The 23,893-nt window shown below is 44.2% G+C and overlaps 2 protein-coding genes across 3 annotated transcripts; both read left to right on the plus strand.

The window, feature by feature from the left end:
• The first annotated feature begins 205 nt into the window (after positions 1 to 205).
• On the plus strand, positions 206 to 17,134 carry LOC109468996 (sulfate transporter-like). Its single transcript, XM_019767385.1, has 17 exons — positions 206 to 606; positions 9,061 to 9,395; positions 9,799 to 9,909; positions 10,319 to 10,512; positions 10,894 to 11,058; positions 11,595 to 11,750; positions 11,894 to 11,976; positions 12,234 to 12,381; positions 13,732 to 13,845; positions 14,237 to 14,314; positions 14,655 to 14,750; positions 15,142 to 15,315; positions 15,681 to 15,941; positions 16,237 to 16,332; positions 16,576 to 16,630; positions 16,827 to 16,930; positions 17,036 to 17,134. The coding sequence occupies exons 1-17, from the start codon at positions 551 to 553 to the stop codon at positions 17,132 to 17,134; spliced, it is 2,325 nt and encodes a 774-aa protein (XP_019622944.1). The 5' UTR covers positions 206 to 550.
• Positions 4,998 to 22,342, plus strand: LOC109470881 (caspase-3-like). Of its 2 annotated transcripts, none has more exons than XM_019769964.1 (9): positions 4,998 to 5,083; positions 18,123 to 18,242; positions 18,685 to 18,852; positions 19,026 to 19,149; positions 19,482 to 19,630; positions 20,221 to 20,399; positions 20,821 to 20,956; positions 21,381 to 21,505; positions 21,828 to 22,342. In XM_019769964.1, the coding sequence occupies exons 2-9, from the start codon at positions 18,137 to 18,139 to the stop codon at positions 21,966 to 21,968; spliced, it is 1,128 nt and encodes a 375-aa protein (XP_019625523.1). In that variant the 5' UTR covers positions 4,998 to 5,083; positions 18,123 to 18,136; the 3' UTR covers positions 21,969 to 22,342. The 2 variants fall into 2 exon arrangements, with proteins under 2 accessions (XP_019625523.1, XP_019625533.1); XM_019769974.1 differs by lacking the exon at positions 4,998 to 5,083 and adding an exon at positions 5,163 to 5,569.
• The last annotated feature ends 1,551 nt before the right edge of the window (positions 22,343 to 23,893 follow it).

A 23,893-nucleotide genomic window follows, 5' to 3' on the forward strand; every position in this document is an offset into this window, starting at 1 on the left:
TCCGGTGTCCGCACCCTTTCCTCCGCTCTTCTGGAAGATCACACCGACCCGAAGGCCCCGAAACTGTGAAGAGAGTCTAGCCTCTACCAGGCTTCTGGGGGTGGCTGGAAAGAGTAGAAATCGGCCAAGTAGAGATAACATGCCAAGGGAGTTCAGGTCCGGGAGCGGCAAACTGTACTTTCCAGCGGGCCTGAACTTCCTTGGCATGTTATCTCTCTATTTGGCCTTTCCACCCGCCTCCAGAAGCCTGGTAGAGGCTAAAGAGGGCCCTGAAACCGCGAAGACTGGCGGAAGACCAAATTACCCGAACCACATGTAGTATGACCACTTCCAGTATAGCTAGATACATATGTATTATAGTACACTGTCTGCCTTGTGTGACACACAAGGTTTTGTCTGTCACCGTATAACCGTGTCTTACAAAATCACAAAAGCTGTATACTACAGACCGGTTTCCATGTTCTGTAAACTCAATGCCATACCAATCGTGGCTTTGAGACGGTTTGTCGTTTGTCTTTAATATCTTGGTCGCCGCCACGCTGAGTTGCTGATGCCGGTAAACTTGGAGCTAACACGCGTCGCACGCAAGTCAGGGCAGGTGGCGTGGTGAGTTCACTTAATTGTTCTAAGTGTTTGGTACAGCCAAGAAGGTTCCTTGGCATAACCACCGTAAACAGCCGTTAAGGCGCAACACCCCAGGTTTGTACAGGAAGTACAAACTACGTAAGACTGATAGGACTGTAAGGTTTGATCCACTCACATCAGTGGCGTGGTGAGTTCACTTTCTTTGTTTGTTTGGTATAACCAGTAAACGGCCTTTTACGGTGTATACGTAACTCACCGTTTTTGAGCAGTGTGTACAAGATTAGCGGCGTAACACAGGACTGTACAAAGTTTGATCCACTCACACTGTCGGTGGCGCGTTGTGAGTTCACTTTTTTTCTATAACCCCGTAAACTGCCTTTAGGTGAAACACTAAAGTTACAATATGTACACTGCTGAGCTGCGTAATACAGGACTGTAAAACTTGAATTTGACCCACTCTCACGGGATGGACTCCTGCTCTTTACGGTAAGTGTAGTGGGCGTGGCCCACTAGACCTCCGACTTAACGCCCCATCCAAGAGGACGCCCCTACAAATCTGCAAGCCGATCCCACGGTGGCAAGGCAGTATCCATTGGTCAAGGAGTGACCATTAGGTGGCTACTGTAGGATCCGAACTCGGTGATTCGTCCCTACAGGAAGCTAGATACTGTAATTATGGGTTCACCACACCACGAAGTGGTGTGGTGAAACCATATTGCTTTTTCTGATGTTTCTTCTCCTTCTCCTCCTCCTTCTCCTCCTCCTGCCATATCTTTAAATGGATTCAGCTTCTTCATTTTAGGGCCTAAGGTCCTGAAATTTGGTATGGAGGTACAGTGGGCAAATACCCCTAGGCGTTTTTTAAATTATTGTGATACAGGCTTTTAGAATGGTTTTATTTGAGTTTTTTGGCTGTGTAATAGCTAATGTATTACTGTGTAAGTGTGCAGTGTTTACCACATTTGGACATGAGTCATCACAATGGCATGCAAGGCATCAACCAATAGGCATGCAGCTTTCCTCTATTCTCCTTGCTGATTGGCTGTTGGGATTTAACTGGCTTAACTTCATTTACACCTGCACAGAGCCATGCCATACTGACAGTATGTCTGTATTCAAGTGTTTTGGTAGGTATTTTAAGCTTTCCTGCTCCAGCATTGGAATGCGGGCTATGAACGCTTCTTTTTATCTTGAAAATCAACAGTTTGCATTATGCAATCCTAACCAATAATGTAGGGAATAGCTATCCAACTGTTGTAGTCTTAGTTGTATGTTACTTCATACTATAGTTATATCAATGTAAAGCATTGTTTTCCCTTGTGTTTCTCATTCTTTCCCTGCCATGTGGTAAAATGTGGTGAACCCATCGCTATATTTGCTCCAAAGCAAATATTGGCCTTTCTAGTTCACTTTATGTTCACGGTACAAAAATTTCACGGTCTGAGAAAAGTGGACATGTTCACGGTGGTGACAGTTGCAGGAAAAAGAAAGTCCAGGAATTTTTGTTAACTGTAATGATAAGTTCACGGTACAGAAGCGACAGTGAAAACAGTGAACATAAAAGTACAGTGAAAAAAAATCAGGAATACTCATTTTGACATGTGTTGAGTGAGGAAATAGTTACTAAGTGCATTTCCCAGGGTGCCTGCTTGGGATTCGGAATAGTATGTGAACAGAACCTGTGGATAGATCGGTGTGATATCGATATTTGGTGTGTGAACGTATCGCCTGTGGCTGGATTTATTCTAAACGCGTCGTCTATCCTAAAAACGCGCCGACAGATATTAGCCTGTGTTACGTAAGCTCTCTAGCTCGGGGGGTGGCAACCTTCGCCGGGGCGGGTGGCCGCCAGGAGCGCGGTTTAGTCAGGCTAAGCCAAAAATATGGTTAACGTTAACCCATGGGAAGAAACGTCAGCTCTTCTAAAATGAGCAGTGCATGGGCTCTAACTTTTCCCCGCCTGTTAAACGCCGTGCGAACATATACTTTTTACTGAGGCATATGATGAAGATTAGCGCTAGGGTGACCTATTGTTGTCCACGTGCAAACTTGAGTATTTTCTACTCTACAGCCTATCAGATTATGTCACTTTTGCACTCGAAATACTATTGTCACGAGACTGCGAATGGCTGGGAGGTACATGTAGTTCCGTCTCTCTAGACTAAACAAACTGGATGAAAAATAATTAAATCAAGAGGGACAATGACTTGCCAAGTTACCCTTACCGGCTGGCCGCCAAGTACACACCCTATTTTTGCCGTATTGTACTACTAGTATCTAAACTTAATAAACCCTTAGGAATGCATGGTGGAGGCTAGCTAGGGACAGTTAGCCAAAACATGATTTGAAAATAATTGAGTTTCTGTCAGATCAGCCTGCATAGCGAGCTTTGATATCTACTGGTTTCGGACGATCAGCTGGTTGCTGTCATGTCCTGATACGAGAGCTGTGGATGTCAGAAAATGAATAAGACTATGGCGCTCAGTAGTACGGCTAGTGCTTGTGACCTGTGTCAACAATTCTGAGTTGTTTTGCATTAGTAATTTTGATAGATAGGTTTACAACTAGATTATACAGGTGACAGACAAGCTTACATCCAGCTTAAGCATTGTGTTAGTAATGGTGAATAGCTTGTAGATAAGCCAATTCACCATAGTTTTCTTAGGCACACACCGTCTTTTTTCTCTAACGACGTTTCGGCATTTGCTTGTGTTGTTGGGTGAGTTTGCTGTAGAGAGGAGGCAAGACAAACACGGGCTGAGTAAACTTGACCGCGGAGGGTCTTGTTAAAATGTAACTCCTTGTTTTAACAAGAACCTCCTTGAAAGTTATGTGTAAGTATGTAACTTACATGCTTACATATTACATGACAAGGATTGATGCCCCGTCCGATCATAGTTAGCCGGTACACGTGAGTTGCAAGCAAAGGTTTGGGCTGTTTTAGGCGTTGTTGCTGGGCTGTACATCAGAGACATAGTATATTAGACTGAAGCCCCTGTCACACATTCACAAATTTGGCCTCCCGAACGCTGACCAACCATGGTTAGGGTCGGCTGGCGTTCGGGTGGGTCGGCTGGCGTTCGGTTGCGCCAGCCGAATGTTTCAAAATGTTTAAAACATTCGTGAGGCGTTTTGATTCATATACAAAAGTAGGCGTGGCCTAAATCTGGCCATAGTGCTCAGGTCGGCTGGTGTTCGGGGACGAATTTGTGGGTAGTTCGTGAAATGTGTGACAGGGGCTGATAGAGAGACCTGGATAATATACTGGGCTAACACCACAGGGTAAGTCCCACAGAGTTAGGCCAGTATATCCAAAGAAAAGCTGAAAAAAAGACCGACAAAACACACATCTAAAACGACCAAAACAAACCCAACCTCTGCTTGGAGGCCAGTTAGAAAGCCCGACAAAACGCGTACAAACGTATACTTGGAGAGTAAGTTGAAGGACGTCGTCCCTTATCGGTAACTAATTATTGAGTGGAAGATCTTTATTGTACATTTATGTTAAGTATGCTGCTCTGAATAGCAGTATTGTGTTTCTCACAGGCAGGCCCACTTGATCTTTGTGTTCAAGTTGAAAAGTTTATGTGTACATAATGTATCCCGAGGTTAGGGTGACAGCAGGCGAGTGGGTTTGATTAATGTATTGTACAAGTCTGCGACGTGACGATGAGGCGGTCAGAGGAATGCTAGGATAAAAACCTTGGTAGAAAATCTATGTTTGCCATAGTTTGGCCGGTGTTGCTTTGAGGCACAGGTCTCTCTATACTAGTACCACACTCTTTTTTCTTAATGCTTAATGCAAAGCCAAATGACCACTTCTAGGCATTGAGCTAGGTGACGCAACACACGTCTGACTATGCCATAAGATGGCGGTGAATGTTTATTTTGAAAGTTTGAGGATTGTATTCAGAAGGAAATCATGTGATTGGGAGGGAGTTCCATAGGTTTGCAGTCCGGGGAAAGAAACTGTTGCTGTAGAAGGACTTTGAAACAGGAATTTGAACGGTGTGCTGATTTGAACTGGAGGAGAATCTTGTGGCGCGCATTCAATATGTTTCCTCACTCACTCACTCACTCACTCACTCACTCACTCACTCACTCACTCACACACACACACACACACACACACACACACACACACACACACACACACACACACACACTCACGCTCGCTCACTCACTCACTCACTCACTCACACACACACACACACACTCGCTCACTCACTCACTCACTCCGGCGAGCTTGCAAGCTATTGATTAACGAGGCGAAATAAATCCGAAGTGCCTGTATGGCGATGTAGGATATGTATCTTTTGATATCCGCTTCTGATTGGCCAGAACCGTTGGCTATGTCAACATGTTCTCTTATTGGCCAATCAGCGACCTAGCGGTCTTGTGACTTATAAAACCACAGCTTGATATATAAACCTTCTCAGGGACAAACTGGAATCTAATCGCGCTACTTTCCCAAGTCAGGCGGACCCTCTGGGCATCGGTATGTACATTGTATATATTCCATTTCTTTTTTAAAAGTAATTGTTATCGCAGTTAGATATGCTACACACTGTACACACATCCACACCTTGTACAGTTATAAGCGGAACGGTTACTTGTAGCAACGGGATGTACTTTTTTGCCATTTCACTACGTAAAACACCCAGCGGTTGCTGCTTTTCGCGACAGTTAATGCGGCAAGTTATATTTTCACCGAGACGAGTAAGTCAACTTTGGACACGTACATGTACATGTTCTGCACGTGAAGCAGGCTTCCTCGCGTTCCAACTTTATTTGCGGGCCTGTTTAATCACGTGTGGTTTTCCGACGCCAACGCACGCTGCACGTGTACATGTATGGTCGGATTTTTCGCTTTTCTCTTGTACGGACTGTCGGACGCTGCTGTTCACGTTTGTAGCATTGCGGCGACCTGTTTGTTCGGCGATAACCTACAGCGATAGTAAGCTTGGACTAACGGACAGGCACGGTGAGTGAAATACTTGGGTTGTCGCGCTGGCACACCATTTTATGTAATTACACGTAAGACCTTTGCATACGGATGCTTGGGATGACCCAGAAAAGACGCGCGTGCAGCGCTTTACTTCAATCATTACCCCACAGCTAACAAATCAACGGCATTCCAGTCGTGATTTTCCCCGATAGCACCATTACTTGTTGCGCTGATGTGCAGTGTGTATTCACGATGTCATTGAATAATGGCAGTGTTTTCTAATACATGTATTTTATTTAGTAGTATGGTACTTATTGACGGTGAACCTCCTTCTACAGACTTGTACAGACACATGTAAAATACAACTAGTGTAGGATAATAACAAAATGCATTTCGTGTAAAGAGAACATAAAAGAATAAAATAGTGATAAATGGGGTCTATTGCCTGCATATGGTCATATATATTTGCGCACCGGTACCAGTTCATGCAACGTTCATACAGCTCACCAGTTACTATTACAATTGCAATATTCCAGACAATACAGCATATAAAGCATGCGACTTGTCATTCTTCAATAGCCCCATTATAAGGCGTTGAAGGTTCTGACGCGGTTTGCTCCGTCATGCAGACATGCAAGTTTTTATGTGAAATGAACGCCAGGTGCTTAACCCGTGGACTCTGCACTTGGACGGTGCGTACGTGGACAATGCATGGTCATATCTACGCAACCATGACTAGGCATTATAGAAACGTTATGCTTATACACGTAGAACAAAGGTACAACGTTTGTGTCAATATTCTGTGCAACCTTCACCGCGCCTGGTACGGATTACTGCCGTCATGAGCAAGCGTGACTTGGCGTTTTTTTTCTTATCTAGGGCAGTAGTGGAAGGTTCAAAGCTCGATCGGAACGGGGCACACTCACTGCGCTGTCCGCACACAGGAAGGGCTCTAACTTAATCCGAATGGTTTTATCTGCATCGCTATTGTACCCGGCCGGTTTCTTGTAGTCCCCTATGCAAAAAAAGAGGGGGATACGAGAAACACAATAGATGAACCGTCGCACCACACACGCATACATATACAGAGAGAGAAAGGGAGGAGAGAGGGGGGAGAGAGGGAGGGAGAGAGGGGGAAGAGAGGGGAAGAGAGTGAGAGATAGTTTAACACAGATGCATACACCGCGAAAAAGGGACTTTTCCCGTTTCAGGGACTAGGGTTGTTTTTTTCTAGGGTTGTTAGATAAGACATTAATTAATTATAAACTCCTCAGACGACAAGCTAAGCCGTTTATCTTGTTTTGTTAATTAGAAGGTGTCAATAAAACCAACACAGCGCGACTTTCTGAGGGTATTACCACAGTTCATTTTGTCATGGCATCACGTGCTGAAAGTGTGGCGTAGCGACGGACAAGGAAGGCGACTGGACCGCGCGTGTTTGTTTCTTTTTTTTAATTTTTATTCCAGGATGTAATCACCAGACGTGGTGACGACACACTCAAGTTTTTTCAACTTATATTAATGCCGCCACCAACACAGGGGACAAATACATGACAAGACAATACTCATTTACACCTGAGCTAAGTGAGGAAAGTCGTGTAAAGTGCCTTTCCCAAGGGCACAAGATCGGTGGCATGTCAGGACTCGAACCCGGGACTCTTAGTTCCGAGTCGCGCACTCTGCCGCTTCGCCACACGACCCCACGTTTGTTTCTTTGTTTGTTTGTGTGTCTTATGTAAGTTTTGTGTATGTGTTTGTGTGTCTCCCTGTGTCTGTGCATGTCGTATGTGTGTGGATGTGTACATGTATGTCTGTTCGTATGTGTAGGTATGTGAGTCACCCACTCAGTGTGTTTCGCGCGTGTGTGAACGTGCGTGCGTGTGTATGTGTGTGTTTGTGTGTGTGACCTTGTGTGTTTATGTGTGCACGCACAAAGCTCACGAAGTTGGTCTACTCACCAAATCCGTGAACATTTCCCAAAGCATGGTGTACAGAAGAAATGACGTTTCATAGCAAGCTAAATTTCTGCGCCTCTCTCTATTGCAAAACACACGAAAAGCACTGCGACTGTGCCGGATCCTTTAATACAAATGTACATCTGCTTGGAGATTAAATAGTTAACACATTGCAAACATCACAATTTATAATGTATGACACCTTGGGTCACTTTAACCATAAAGAGGGCGCACTTTAACCATAAAGCACGTGGTAACTTCAATATTGACATTGCATGGCAACGACAGGGTCTTGTGTACTGTTTGCATAATTGTAGTACTAGTACTTGTACAAGGCCTTATCTTTGCAAGGGTAAATTTATCTTCATAACAGACCACAGGTACAGATTGGACGCTATTTATGGATAGTTTTCGAGACTGTACTTGAGAATATTTGCGAAGAGGGTGTAGATTTGTCCTATCTACTTCACACCGTAAAGAACAGAAAAGTGTCATTATGGAATGTCTGTCTGTCTACATGTACGTATGTCTCTTTGTGTGTTACTGCGATTTTCGCAATATACGCAAAGCGGCGTTCCCACACACCCCATATGATACTGCTATTGTTAACACAACAATCACCTACAAACTGTGTGGGTAAGGGGGTGAAGTCTGCCGTCTCTGATTATCTTGTCAGGACGGTATTTTAGTTGAAACAACACGACAGCGTGGATTTAAAATAATGCATCTACCTGTTGTTTTGTTCGGAAGTTACGAGTTGATTAGGTAATCCTTATCAGTTGTCGGCGGGCGCCAGCCAAAAAGTTTGATATTCTTGTCACCATGGCGAAAACTCGAATGTCAACAAAATGCTAATTACTCATAGTGGAATGAAGGTGAGGTTAAGGCCATGCCCCCAAGCTGTTGATAAGATTAACACTTCCGAGACGTCAGTCTAGTCAAATCCGTACAATTTTGGGTCGTCATACGAGAGATCAAACATCTTTGCGTATCGTGTCATTCATTTGCGACGAAGATATTCGATTACAATAACAAGATTACCAGTTATATGCGCGAAAGATCAAGCGGTTGAGGATTCGAGGCGACATTTTTCCTGCATGCTCGCTCCACAGCAACTAGGTTTTCTTTAAGTACCGACCACACACACACACTGTCGGTTCTTTTGAAGACGCGATTTGCCGGTAGAGTTTGGCAACTAGAAATATTACCTACACCGCGTTTCACTCCCCGGTGAATTTGGCCGAATTCTACCATCCATAACCTCCAGAAAGCCTGGTGGAGGCTAGTTCTTGTGTCCCCGTTCCGCTCTGTGCAGAGCATAGGGGTGGTGCCCATCTCCATTTCTGTAGCCCTTTGGCCACACAGTTGTGCAAGCACTACAGCAGGGAGCTAGCCAGCTGGTAGTGTTGTGTGTGTGACCTTCCTGTACTCTTTGTCAAGCAGAGAAAGCAGTTTGTACCATTTTTAAAGTCTTTGGCACGACCCGGCCAGGGTTTGAACTCACGACCTCCTGGTTATAAAGCGAGTTCTTGTGTACATGTGTACCGATAATTCTTGTCCCCATTGTTATAGGACGAGAATGGCGGCCACTAACCACGGAGGCGCGCCCTCGGAGACCACCGCCCGCCTCCGGGCCCTCGGGCTCTCCAGTACCACAGTCTATGTACCTCCCGATCAAGCGTACATAAAGTACGACCAAACTAACGACTCAGGCCCTGAGTCCACCGTGAAGGAGAGAGTGATCAGGAACTTGAAGAAAAGGTGCACGTGTAACAAGGCCAGGGCCAAGAAGTTTCTGTTCACGATCCTGCCTATCCTAGCATGGCTGCCAAAATACCGCATCCGCGAGAACATCGTGGGAGACGTCGTGTCGGGGATCACTGTGGGCATCATGCGGATTCCTCAAGGTGAGGAAACTATTGTTTTTGGCGACGCCGTAGGGGCGAAGCCGATAGTAATCTATCAAACTTGCCATGTCATTGCTGTGACGAAATTGTAGCCTCTACCAGGCTTCGGGAACGGCTGGAATGAGTAGAAATTGACCAAGTAGACCGCTGATATGCTAGGGGAGTTGTTTCACGCTAAGAGAACAGTTTTGAGGCAAACTTTTGTCTTATCGATCAACTCCCCTGGTGTATCATCTAGTTGGCCAATTTCTACTATTGTCGACCGCTTACTGAAGCCTGATAGAGGCTAACGAAATTGCACCTGTACATGTAAATGTTATCGACCTTTTCCTAGTTTGATTTCCACAGTCATTATTTCTAATGGACAACATTTTTTCTTTGTTCTTGTCTCCTCCACTCCCAGGAATGGCGTACGCCCTGTTGGCGTCTGTGCCGCCGATTTTCGGCCTGTACTCGTCGTTCTTCCCCGGGCTTATCTATGCGATCTTAGGAACCTCCAAGAACCTACCTTTTGGTGAGTACTCACTGTCATAACTTCATACGCTCATGCACTTAGTAATGTACAAAATACACCATGCATCTGGACGAATTCTCAGACACTTATAAAAGGTTTGTGGGGAAGATTGTGACTTTTCTATCATGTGCCGTAGGTTACGATCTGTGCTTGGAGAGTAGTGTTTGTAACTTACCTCCATTAAAAACCGATCAAGCTATATGTATGGTAACTGTACACATGATTTGCTGGAGGAATGGATGGGTGGGTAGGTGGGTGAATGGATGGATGGATGGATGGGTGGACGGATGAATGGACGGATGGATGGATGGGTGGGTGGACGGATGGATGGTGGGTGGGCGGATGCATGGACGGATGTACAAATGAAGTACATCGTAGTAAAAAAGGATCCATCCCATATACCCACTAGGCACCATGGCTGTGGTGAGTGTGATGGTGGGCTCGTCAGTAGAACGGCTGGTCCCGGAGAGAACAGAGCTCCCGGCGGGCCTGTCTCTAAACGCGACCGGGTTCAACTCCACTGACGACTACCTCGCACAGCTGCAGATAGAGGACAAGGTCGCGATCAGCGCCACGCTAACACTCATGGCGGGAATCTTTCAGGTAAGAACAACAGCTATCTTATTCTTGATAGGCTATCTAATTACCTCTCCATATTCGTTCAAAACTCCTACAGGTGGCTAGTCCGGGCGGGGAAAAATACAACCCCAGTTCATTTGGTTATTCTTTTCATTTATTCATGTAGTTTGGAATTGTAGTTTGGAATTTGCAGTTTGGAATTTGTAGTTTAGAATTGTAGTTTGCGATTTGTAGTTTGCAATTCTAACGTTAGTTTGCGTTTTGGAGTTTGCAATTTGTAGTTTTCAGGGCTTGATAAAGACAGCGTACATGCACAGCTCATTAAACCCTTTTGCATGTAATATTTCTACTTGGTTAAAGAAAGTTTGACTGAAATTTGACCACATGGTACTGCTGTCCTCGCAGCTCGGCATGGGTATCCTCCGGCTGGGGTTCGTGACTATCTACCTGTCGGACCCCCTGGTCAGCGGCTTCACGGTCGGAGCGGCCTTCCACGTGGTCGGAAGTCAGGTCAAGTACCTGCTGGGCCTGGACATACCGCGGTACAGCGGACCGCTATCACTGGTCTATGTAAGTACTGGTACTGTGTTACGAAAATAATGGCTAGCTACATTTTGGTGTCTTTTTTTGTCTTCATCCTTTTTCTCGATAGACCGCCATACGTTAAGCAGTGCATGTAACAGATCAATTGACAACTCAACTCAACTCAACTTAAGTTACTTGAAGAGTCTGTTTATGTGGATATTCAACTGTTCTTAGTTGTTTCATGAGAGACTGTTGGAGACATGAGCATGTAAACATTCACAAACGCACACACATACACGCATGCATGCACGCACGCGCACACACACGCACGCACACACACACACTCAGACGCACACATATGTATATATACACGCGCACGCACACACATCCAAGCACACGCACACACACACACATACACACACCACACACACGCGCACACGAATACACACACACACGCGTTCACACACGTGCTCACACACAACTCCCCCCCATACACTCCCCACACAATCACACACATACTTACACAAACAGAGCCACCTTTAACTAACCGTACCGCGTTTTAACGCTCCCTGTCCCTACAGACGTTCATTGCCGTGTTCAGCCGCATCGTCCAGACCAACGTGGCCGCCCTCATCACCTCCATCATTTGCATAATCGTGTTGCTTATCGGGAAGGAAGTGAACCTGAGGTACAAGGACAAACTCCGCGGCATCCCCATCCCTACAGAACTCATCGTGGTAAGTACATAACTATATATTCAGACTGATATATACATATACATGTAGTATTAATCGTACTCTCTAAAATAGTGGTCGCTTCATAGGTTGGCGCAGTAATATGTGACGGCTAGAGGTTTAAAAAATGTAATGTTCTTTTTCAGCTGATCATTGCAACGTTGATATCATACTATGCTGACCTGAATGGAAACTACGGTGTGAAGATCGTCGGTACGATTCCCACAGGGTACGTTGAACATTTACATTTAGTTCATTAGAATCGCCTTCAGAAGTTCAACACAGTAACAGTGTTACACGGGCATCAATTCAGCACATATGATGTAAACGACCAATAGCAGAGAGGAAAACAATCGGACAATGATGCTTTTAAGTACAATTAAATTTTGTCTAACGTCCCTATCAATTAACGAATTCAACAGCACTGTATTTAATTATTCTCTGAAAGTTTAACCGTTGATTTGGTTCTACTGACATGGTCTTCAGGCTTCCTGTTCCGAAGGCTCCAGACGTTTCCCAGTTGCTGTACGTCCTTCCCGACGCCATCGTCCTGTCCATCGTGTCGTTCGCCGTGTCCCTCACTCTGGCCAAGCTCTTCGCCAAGAAGTACGGCTACAGCATCGACGACAATCAGGTAACGGGGAGGGTCAGGGAACGCCGCGCACGTGGTGTCCAGTCTGTTGCGTTTGGGGCGGGTTCTCTTCGGGGCCAATTGCTTCGGGGCTGTAGGACGCAACTAGGCTCCCCGGTAGGTTTTGCACGACGGGAGTTCAATTAACTCCTAGCGTACAAATCTCTATTAGGAAAGCTCCTACAGGTGTTACACTCCCATCGGGTGGCCCATTGAGCTGAACGGGGGAAATCTATTAGAGCCCCGAAGACAGCCCGTGCCAACCACGATAGACTGGATACCAGGCCCGTGGTGACACTGGTGATGACATAAGTAAGAACACTCGTGGTGACACACGTGACGATACACGTGGTGACACTGGTGATAACATGCTATGTTCTCACATGGGTCCAGAAAAGTAGGTAAATGTCAAAACATACACAGAGGAAAGTTACACACGCGGTAACACCATTGTTCTCTTGTGTAATACAAATATCGGTCATGAAAAGTGAGTTACTGCTTAACCATATGCTTTTAAACACTTAAAGAAACGCTGAAACACGTCAAAGAGAGATGACATGTAAATATTTGTAGAGCGCTTGTACTTATGAAGGGTACACCTGGTGTCTGGTACTGATCGTGGGCGCATGGCACCGACCGCTCGGTCCGAGGAGGCAGTTCCGGACCGGATGTAGACCTTTCAGAGACCAATGAGCGACCAAAGCTGAATTTGTGTGACCTAGCATGATTTCATAAGCTGAATATAATTCAGTATGTAAAGGTATGGTGTGAAAGACAACAAAACACACCAAACTTAGGACATACAATTTTTTTTTTAAATTCAAATTAAAGCAGCAATGGAATTCGTTTGAAGTACTTGATTTTTGGGCGATCAATATGCAATGGTCGCTAGTTACTGGGAATAGTGTGTTTCTGGGCGCCACCTGCTGGTATAAGTCAAGTTCACCCGACCTTTATGGCTGGTACCGGTGTGTCTGACTCTTGTGTACATTTGGAAATGAGACAAACATTTCATCACAGGTGCGAGTGACAGGTTAACGACCTAGTCAAAAAGACGTGATTTAAGTGACCACAGTTGGTGATGTATATATGACCAATTATGTAACCAGTCAAAACACATGTAGCCCCACTTGTAAGTTACATAACTAGTGGAGCTACATTGGGATGTGACAAACAACATTCCTACCTTCGATCGCCGTGTCCTAGTTCTACATTTGAGAGTTGTTTGTACCACACAGGGGGCGGCCGGGCAAAGATAAAGCTACTTCCGAAGATAAAGCTACTTTGAAGATTACGTAAACATGATTGACGGTAGCGCTTCTGATCAGACCTTTGCCCTCCGTGTTTCCCCAGGAGCTGATAGCGTACGGCGCCAGTAACCTGTTCTCCTCCTTCTTCTCGTGTTTCGTCGGCTCCACGTCCATCTCCAGAACCTCCGTGGCTGACGCGGCCGGCATGAAGAGTCAGGTGGGCTGGTTCTACTGCTTCAACCGTTTCAATACAGACTGTGAAATATAACTTGGTGCAAAACAAGGCAAACTAGAGCTAGATGTATGCAAATTAGAGCTAGATGTATGCAAATTAGAGATAGATGTATGCAAATTAGAGATAGATGTATGCAAATTAGAGATAGATGTATGCAAATTAGAGATAGATGTATGCATTATGATGCTAGGAAAGAAACCATGATATTTGTTTAAGTTAGGGATGAGCTTGTTGGTAAACAATCATTTGCTACGATTGCTATCAGTCAATGTATATCACTTTCGTCTGAAATAGTATATGTATGCACGGCTAAATACGTTCACGGGTCAGGCCAACGTGTATTTATTTGATGTTTTTATGTTTTTCTCCACAGTTGATGACGTTTGTGTCTGCTGTGCTGTTGCTGATGGTGTTGCTGTTCATCGGACCGCTGTTCCAGCCGCTCCAACAGGTCAGTACACGCGCACGGCAGCTTTCTTGGACACCAGATGGACGGCGACAAGTTCTTTTTAATGTATTGCTCTAGCCATCTCTTTACAAACCGTGGTTTGTGTCCATTGTGTCCAAAGTGTCATTGGACATTTCTCTAAAAATCACGCAATATTGTTGATTTTGGGTATTGTCTTGAATTTCATCGAATGTGTTTTGAGATATTAGCTGTAAAATCCATTGGACCTTACTGAATGAAGAATCATCTTACAGATCATATGTTATGTATTTCAATACTTTCTACACGAAATGTCTATCTGTATACTTCTAGAACGTATTGATTGCTAATGCATCCCTTTCAGTGCGTGCTGGCGAGTATAGTAGTGGTGAACCTGAAGAGCATGTTCAGACTGTTCACCGAACTCAAACCGCTCTGGAAACTCAGCAAAGCCGACTGTGTAAGTTGTGTTTCATCTAAACCGGTGTATGTGATGGAATCAAATCTTTTATACTAGTATTTCTACCAGATGTCTGAAAATAAAATAATATCACGACGTTACATTATCTATAACGCTATTGTAGTTATTTTCCATGTTTTAATGATGTGTGGCCACGTGCCTAAAAGTAAACAAAAATGACAATGACAATGAAGTTTATTGCATATTCATGCCCCAGTGGGTTACTCTTAAGTTACAAAAAGGACTAGGCAAACTGTGCCATGTTCTAACTATATCTAAGCTGTACATGTTTCTTCTCTCTTCTTTAGACATTTGTAAATGAATAAATAGTTGACATAAATGAATAGATAGATGAATCACATATGAACATAACAAGCGCCGTCCCGTGCAGATGGTGTGGGTGGTGACGTGGCTTGCCGTGACGTTGCTGGGACTGGACATCGGGCTGGGTGTGGGGGTGGGGTTCTCTCTCCTGACCGTGGTGCTGCGGACACAGCGCCCCTCCACCACCCTTCTGGGACAGGTCCACAACTGTGACATCTACAGGGACCTGGGCAACAACCAGGTAAACACACCAACAAGCGACAGCTTAAACAAAGCGCATGCCGAATTTCTACAAAGCATGTTGCACTAAGAACTCACAAGCTATCTACAAAACAACGAACAAAATGTTGAAACTTGTGTGGGATGTTGCCTCTTTTGTTATACACGATACATAGCTTATCATCGTGTTTTTTCCCCGAAGGTGAGGTACTATCTGCAAGGAACTAAAGAAGTACTGCACTTCACTCATTGAAGTTTCTTAGACTGGACTGATATTATAGACCACTTTACTTTGTACAGTCTCGGAGCCTTGCATATGGTTGTTACAACCATAGAAAGCGAGAACAAGATGATGAATGTGATTTATGTGTAAATTTCACGCCGTAGGTGAAGGAGATCGACGGCATGAAGATCTTCCGTCTGAACATGTCTCTCTGCTTCACCAACTGCGACGCCTTCAAGTCGGCCCTGTACAAGAAGACGGGTCTGGACCCGGTACGCGTGCTGGCCAGGCGGAGGAAGGAGGAGAAGGCCCGGAAACGGAGCGAGAAGAGCGGGCAGATGGGCAACGGCGTGGCGAACCCTGGCGTGGAGGAGGACGATACAGCTGTGGAGCAGAACGGCGGGCCTGTTAGCGTGATTCACAATGTAAGCAAACTTTTTTTTCAGAAGAACAGTGAATACAAATGAAAGGACACAGACAAAGTGACTGCGAACTCAAGTTAGGCACAGCTTATATTCTCTCAGCCACTTTTACGTAGGAAAATAAAGGTATTTTACAAGATCTAGACGTTTGAAAAAAACAAATTTGAATTTTGGTGTTAGAGGCCTATTAAGTATTGTCTAGTCATGGAGTGGGATGGTAGATTTAGTGGAAATGATCTAACCAGCGTAATATCACACTGTCCAAGACACTTCATCTTGCTTTAATTTATTTGTGCAGGGCGAAGTCAAGAGATCCCCTGACGTAACGACTATAATCCTGGACTGTGGACCAATCAACTTCGTGGATTCTGTTGGAATGAACACGCTGATACAGGTAATGTTCTAAATTAAATTGTTGAATATCCAAGTATTTTTTAATCTTGGCATTTGCCATAGTAAACATTGGCAATTTAACAATTCCTACATTTCAAACCATGTATTTTGTGGGCAGCAATGTATCCCATGGACCATGGACTAGCCATTGGCTAAAGGTTTCTTGATAAAGAGAATAATGTACTGTGCACTTCATCACCATGAACAACTGTATTCCAAACTGTGTCTTGTTCTTCTCTTACAGGTGTATAAAGACTACAAGAGTATCGGGGTCAGCTTTCTCCTGGCCCACGTAAATCGTAAGGATGTTCTCAGCTTTCTTGTAGTGCTTAAAACTGATGTCCACTGAGAAGTGAAATAACAGGATTAAATGATCATAAATTTGCCATTCCATGCGCAAAATTGAAGCCTATCTGAATAATTCTGCACCGTCTTTTAAATAGTGGCAAAATTCTGAATTCTGAAAATACATCTGTTAATTCCTTACCGTTTCAGCTGATATCCGGGCACAAATGCAGTCATGTGACTATTTTGAGAAGGTCGGAGGTCAGCGGCTGTTTGTGAGTGTACACGACGCTGTGTTGTTCACGGCGAACAAGGTGAGATCAGTCCTCTTTGTAACTAAGCAACCGTCGTTTGCTTGCTACAAAATGGATATGAGTACCTTTTTAAAAATTACTGATCTTAATGTTTTGATGTTTCAGGATCTGTCGGCCCCAGAGAGCACAACTAGAAATGAGGATCTGTCTACATCAGGGAGGACGACTCAAAATGGAAACCTGGAGATGGTGACCCATGTTTGACGACGGCAACTCGAACGAAAGGAGAGAGTGGCATCTTCAATACGGAATAATACAGGAAGCCAGTAAATGGCTTTATGGTAGATATAAAGATAATGTTTACTGCATTATAGTTGTTTGCTGTATCTCAGGATACATGAAGGAGGTATTATATTTAAATGAGTTAGTCTCCGTAGGCTCTACAATGAAGGAGTCGCTTTTATCAGACTTATCAGTACTCGGTCTCATGTGGACCGCCACCATACAACGACTGATCAAAATGAAATGTACACGTCACCTAAAGAAAATTAGATTGCATGTTTTAACTGAGCTATGTTTTCAAAGAGCCAAGATATGATTGTAAAAATAATTAATGACATTTCTTATGCTGTTAATATGCTGTTAATATGTTGATCATGTTCGTGGAAATAAAAACCATCTTTGAAAATATACAGTTGTCAAAGTCTTTTCTTGTATATTGGTGGTCCTGGCGGTAAGATAATTGCAATATTTACAACTGGTGGTAGACGATACATGTATGGCTTACAACCGCGCGCATGTATACACCACTCACTGTCCCAGTGCGGCATGTACATACGCATGCACTACTTGAAGCTAATCTACACAGCTGCTACATATTCACATCCATACGGGACGCGACAGTCTCGATCCTTTGCACATTTACTTAAATGACCACATTGAACGGCAGTACACGAATACAAGGCCACGTGGTCGGTTACCATTACGTACAGGTTCCTTGATTCCGTGAATGTCTTACTTTATGAGTATATTTATAAGTGTATAAGAGAACTTGTGAGAAACTGTAGTTCACGTACATTGTAACCGGAACTCTCTACTCTTCTAATACGCATCTCGATGATTTGTTTGGATAAATATTCCAATATCTATATAAAAAAAGAGAATTAAGGCGTTTGTAATGTGATTAAGACTCTGTTTTTGGATTGTGAATGTATTACTAATAAATTGACGTATGTTTTGTATGTTTCCACAGATATCTGATCAAGAATGTTCCGACTCGTGTTTCGTATCGCCGCCAAACCTGCCTCTGCGGACGGCTCCGTGTGCACACGGCTAACACGACAATTAAACACTGGATCAAGACAAGGCCAAGGTAGGATTTCATTCAATAAGAGATAGAGAGACAGGGGTAGAAAGAGAAACGTTAACGAAAAAGTCACAATCAGTGTTTGGATTTTTGGCATAGACAGGGATTGTACTTCAGTACCAAGGACAGGGGTAGTACTTTTGTACCAGGGACAGGGATTGTAGTCCAGTACCAGGGGCAGAGATGAGTTTTCAGCACTAGGGACTGTGGTCCTTTAGCACTAGTGACAGGAGTTTTAGTTCATTACCAAGGACAGGGATCGTTTTCCAGTATCAGTTCTACTTCCCTACAAGGAACAGGGATAGTTCATCAGCAAAAGGGACAGTGATTCCTTCAGCTCTAGGGTCTTGCCAAGTGATAAAGCCACTTTAGTTCTTATCACCTGAACAAGATTTCCCCAACAAAGTGTATAACAATACCTAACACACGATCGTTTCTGTTCCAACAGCACACGGGGTCTGCACAGGGCAATGTCGCTCCAAGTCACAGACAACATCCAAACTGGCGGCGCTGGCTGGGTTTGCGGGGGTCGGCATCATCGCAGGAGAAGTTTGGATCAGCAATAAGAGGAAAGGTGACAACGCACTGGCAGCTAAATATCTGAAAGAATTAAAAGGTAAAACACCTTGCGCGACCTACATAAGAGTGCAGCACTCTCTATAGCTTGTTTACTTCTTTGAATTAAGATGATAATATGTCGGACAAAGGTTGCAAACCGTATGCAGTTTCTATGTGTGTCGCAGGATGGCGTTCTTGTATGCATGTATCACATTTCTATCTTTTTTTCAGAAAGCCACTCCGCATCTTCACAAGTTCCCAGCGAGGACAAGGAAGCAATCACAAACGAAGAGAAAGCTCTGAGATATGACATGTCTCATCCCAGAAGGGGGCTGGCCGTTATCATCAACAACAAGTAAGCCTGAAATCACTTGTCACAATCTGTCCCGCCTTAAACCGCACTTTGGCCTGTTACTGTTATTGTCAAGCATTTTATGTTTGTTTAGACTGTCCTAATTGCGTTCGGTTGCAGGGGGGCGGGAGGTGATTTTGACAGTTGATTGACACCTGAAGGTGATCCAGCAGGCACCTTCAAGAAGTGGTGTAATACCACATCAAATTACATAAATGCAACCCGCTCCACAGTGCCCAAAATACTTTCCGAAAGTCTGAACTTAAAGGTCACGAAAATTCAAAGAATACGTCTCGGAAAACTGAAATCTCCGATTTCTTGTCCTGTTCGTGCAGACACTTTAACGCCAGTACCCAGATGGAGATGCGGGAGGGGTCAGAGGTGGACCTGGAGAACCTGTCCCAGGTGCTGCTGGATCTGGACTTCGAAGTCCGCGTGTACACAGACCTGACGTGCAAGCAGATGAGAAGAGTTCTCCGACAAGGTGAGAATGTGGAATGCAATGTTAAAGCATGGCAATTAGTACATTTCATTACATTTGCCCTGACGGAGACCTGGCACCCTCCGTCTTGCATCAGACAGGCCTCGAATGCTGCGATTATTCTCTGCATGCGTAGAATTAAGGTAAAGGTCCCATAGCCTTTGATGCCGTAGGGGCATTGGATATCCACTGTAGGACACTGCATTTCAAAGGCAGAGCCCATCCCTCTACTTCCACTAGCTTTTACCTCAGTCTGTAAGTGCGTCTTCCCCAAGGCACTTAGTCAAACCTCTAACTAGGAAGGCAAGGAACAGCGTGCACGGTAGTCTAGCCTAGCCACTCAACCATCCGACGCTAATACGATGAAAGCCCTCTACTGAATTCTGAATTGAACAGCCTATAGACATTCGTAAATAGTTGGTTGTGTAAAAAGAGTATCTTTATTCAGCCTATTAGTTGGGTGCCCCCCTATTTGTATGCCGGGGCTCACATACTCGCTTGGGAGTGAGTTTTGGGGCCCCTGCATACAAATAGGATGGCACCCAGGCCACAGTTTATAGCCATATACTAACCCCACGCCGTTTGTTCCCCAGTTGCTGATGAGGACCACGGCGACTCTGACTGCCTGCTGGTGTCCATCATGAGTCACGGGTACAAGGGCGAGCAGGTGTACGGCGTGGACGGGCTGGTCAACGTCGACAAACTCTCCGCCTACTTCAGGGGCGAGAACTGTAAAACTCTCATCGGCAAACCCAAACTCTTCGTCATTCAGGTAAACATGGTGGAAGACTGACAAAAGATTTATTTGTTGATCATGATAATGATACACTCGGTGTCGTTGATTGCAGTATGTATGTACCAGTGCAAACCTGTACAAGTGACCGCATCTACCTAAAGACTATTTGGCCAATGTACATGTGATCACTTTTGGTGGTCCCTCAGATGATTTTCCCATTGACACAAGCATTAAGAATTTGTCTACAGTGACCATTTGTCCACAGATTTTACATATGGGTCTCTTGAGTGGTCTTCTTGATCAGTTTTGTCTAAATTAGACTTTTCGTTATTACTTCTATTTGGTTCCAGGTTCCTTCGTTGCTAGAAATCACATAGTCGTTACAACTTCAGGCAGATTTGAAGCCACAAATTATGTCAAACAACGTGTCAGCTAGGGTTTTTTTATGTTTCTGCAGGCATGTCAGGGTGAGAGGCTGATGGAGGGAGTGACGCTGGCGTCTACTTCCTCAGACAGTGACGTCACCCTCCGTCCGCAGTCACAGACTCTACCGTCTGGGGCGGACTTCCTGTACTTCTACTCTGTGTCGCAAGGTGGGGCCTCTCCTTGGTGCTGAAAGACTAGTTATGCACTTTACACACTTGGCTACTGAAACTTGTGTGGTGTTGTGTGGAAGTTTCTGTCTTTATGATAGACTAATTTATAGATAGACTTCATTTCACAAAAATTACACAAGGTAAAACGTATCGGATCTATATTAATATAGCGACAGTATTGGAGTAAAGAAAGTACCATGCGAAGCGGAGAATATAAATATTTTCCTTCATATAAGAGACAAATAAAACCTCAAACTCTTAAAAAAATGGCACCACTTTAGCTTGTTCATACATTGTCTATTGTTTAATTAGATCCACATGCACAGGACAATTATTCCAAAGTGTCGATCTTCTCATGCGACTCTGTTGTCAATTTGATCGGTACAAATGCTTATTTCTAAAGAATCTCCTGCCTTTTCAGGATATTACTCGTGGAGAAACATCCGGCAGGGCTCCTGGCTGATCCAGGCCCTGTGCAAGGTGCTCCGCGAGGATGGGTACTCTGGGCTCGAGATCATGCAGCTCTTGACCAAGGTCAACAGACAGGTGCGGTACTGATGCAGTCACTTCACACAGACAACATATTCGGATTTTTCGGATTTAAGGACTTGTAAGTTAGACTATTAGCTGGTGTGTTAAGCAGAGGGGCGGTTATATCGGCTATACAGATACAGATCGATTCACCTTTTCCTGCTTCTTTTCTGTATGGACATATACAAAATAAATGCATTTTCTCCACCTAAATGTGACGTAACGGGCTGTGTTACTACTGTAGAAGGGGTATGGCATCGATATTTTGCAACTATGACAATATTTCCAGCATCTGTTCCTCTCATCTCACTAGCCTATTTCTTCTGTATTTGTCCAGGTTGCGACCGAGTTCGAATCCTTGTCCCCAGATGAGTCATTCAACAAGAAGAAACAGATCCCGTGTATCGTGTCCATGCTGACTAAGGAACTCTATTTCACGCAGAAGTTACCAACTCTAGTTACAACAGAATCCATCTGACTCTTTTCTACTGGACACAATATTTTTCATTTTTTATTGTTGCTGATACACACTACTGTCGTAAAATAGTATGTTTTGTAGGGGAAGATTTTGTATAGTGTAGATATATATAATAGCATGAGGGGGGGGGGGCAGTCAACTGTGCCAAATCTAGAGATATATATGAATACAGACTGGGTATTTAGAGCAAATACTGGCTTGTTCGAAATGGAAAACATGTACCCGTCTGCCAGAAGAGATAGAATCTAGAATGTTAGTGATGCGAAACAACTACAAGGTCCAAATGTTTCCGGGTATATAGATGAAATATGAAGATGTCACGATGAATTATTTCTTAGTAAAAAATGTGAAATAGATAGAGATTTGTTAGAGGACGAAGTTGTAGAGGTAGATGAATTCAAACATTGGGTCCAAGGCCAGTATAGGTCCATCAGTTTTACAGCTCTGCACGGTTCCATGTATATAATATGTGCGGGGTCGTCATCCGAGGAATCGACGCATCAAATCCAAAGAACGATCGAGGAAGAACATTAGTCTCACTATCAATCTCTTCAGCGCCGTACAAGCCGTGGTACCCAGGCGCCTGTAGATGCGGGTAATATACGGAGAGGACCTATCTGATCAGACACACGATTCACAAGCAACTGGCGCATTGCTGGGGCGGATTGATCCGCAAATAGATTGTTGATTTAAATAAAGTATTCATTACTTACCTGGCTTTCAGACAGTTTTATTGTTTAAGGTTGATGCTCTAAATCTAATGAGAGGCCATATATTCGAGTTCTGTCAGAAACTATGTATATATTGGGCTAGGCTGGCTACTCTGTCCTATCCTTGCAGCCAAGGGCTGAATTGTGAGGAGTTTACAATTAATGGGGCTGAATCGCAAGGTTTGGAGCGGCTGCCATTTGCCGCTGACCTCAATACGACCCCATGTACGACCATAAGGTTTGAACCACACACATCGGGAAGGACTCCAACTATTTTCGAGTAGGGTCGGTTTTTCAATTTGCTCGAGGTGTGGCTCTCCTCAATTGCAAACATGGACATCTATCTAACGTCCTATCCGTGGGACGTCCCTAACTGAAGCCATTTCCAATTCAGCGAAGTGATGAAAGTCGTGCAAAGTGACCTTCCCAAGGGCACAACAATATTGCCATGTCACAGATTCGAACCCAGTACCTCTTGGTCCTGGGCCAAATACCCTAACCATTAAGCTACACGCCGCCGCATATTATTGAGAGATAATTAATACCCTCGCGTTTCTGCGCTCATAATGACAGTACTATTACTGCTGGGAGAAATTGGAGACGTTCCAAGACTTTAAAGATGAAAGTGAACTTTAAAGGTCCTGCTGGTACAACACATCGACACAAAACTCAATAAAATTTGAAGACCGCTGTATCAAATTAATACTTGAAAAGGCTGTATTATATTCTGCAGTGTGTACATGGCCTCCCTGTAAAGCAGCATGCTCAAAGCTTAAGGGCAAGGGCCCACCTGGCTATACAGGAGTTTACAAATTTAATAGATGAATGAATACATCTATGATCTACTGTGTTCACTTTAAATTGTGCATGCACATGATAGCATTGTTATCAAAGAACCGAAAAGAGCTACCAAGGAAAGATGGATGGCACACTCTGTGATCACGGTCTGTGGCGCATGCCCTTGTCCTCACACGGCTTTTGTACTTAGTTAGGAGGCATATATCGACGTATGGTTTGCTATTCTATTCTCTTAGGGGCGATTTGTAGACCCGGTATAGTTGCGGGTGTGTTTGGTCGATAGACAATTATACAGGCTATACAGATACAGACACAGATATTGAGCATGTCTGTACTTGAAAAGTTGGTCAGATTGCCAAAACAGGGCTTTTCTTTATCAAGGGATTGGGACTTGGCACATATTCCACTGACACAATC

The sequence above is a fragment of the Branchiostoma belcheri genome, unplaced genomic scaffold (genome assembly GCF_001625305.1).
Source record: "Branchiostoma belcheri isolate BF01 breed outbred unplaced genomic scaffold, Haploidv18h27 scaffold10, whole genome shotgun sequence".
Taxonomy (NCBI): domain Eukaryota; kingdom Metazoa; phylum Chordata; class Leptocardii; order Amphioxiformes; family Branchiostomatidae; genus Branchiostoma; species Branchiostoma belcheri.

What these genes read in the sequence shown, in the direction of transcription:
- LOC109470881 (XM_019769964.1), top strand. Translation starts at nt 18,137, where the DNA reads ATGTTCCGACTCGTGTTTCGTATCGCCGCCAAACCTGCCTCTGCGGAC. An exon ending in GAGAAGAGTTCTCCGACAAG is followed by an intron (nt 19,631 to 20,220) that starts GTGAGAATGTGG and finishes TTTGTTCCCCAG; the next exon opens with TTGCTGATGAGGACCACGGC. An exon ending in CCAAACTCTTCGTCATTCAG is followed by an intron (nt 20,400 to 20,820) that starts GTAAACATGGTG and finishes ATGTTTCTGCAG; the next exon opens with GCATGTCAGGGTGAGAGGCT.
- LOC109468996 (XM_019767385.1), top strand. Translation starts at nt 551, where the DNA reads ATGCCGGTAAACTTGGAGCTAACACGCGTCGCACGCAAGTCAGGGCAG. An exon ending in TCCCTACAGAACTCATCGTG is followed by an intron (nt 11,751 to 11,893) that starts GTAAGTACATAA and finishes GTTCTTTTTCAG; the next exon opens with CTGATCATTGCAACGTTGAT. An exon ending in TGTTGTTCACGGCGAACAAG is followed by an intron (nt 16,931 to 17,035) that starts GTGAGATCAGTC and finishes TTGATGTTTCAG; the next exon opens with GATCTGTCGGCCCCAGAGAG.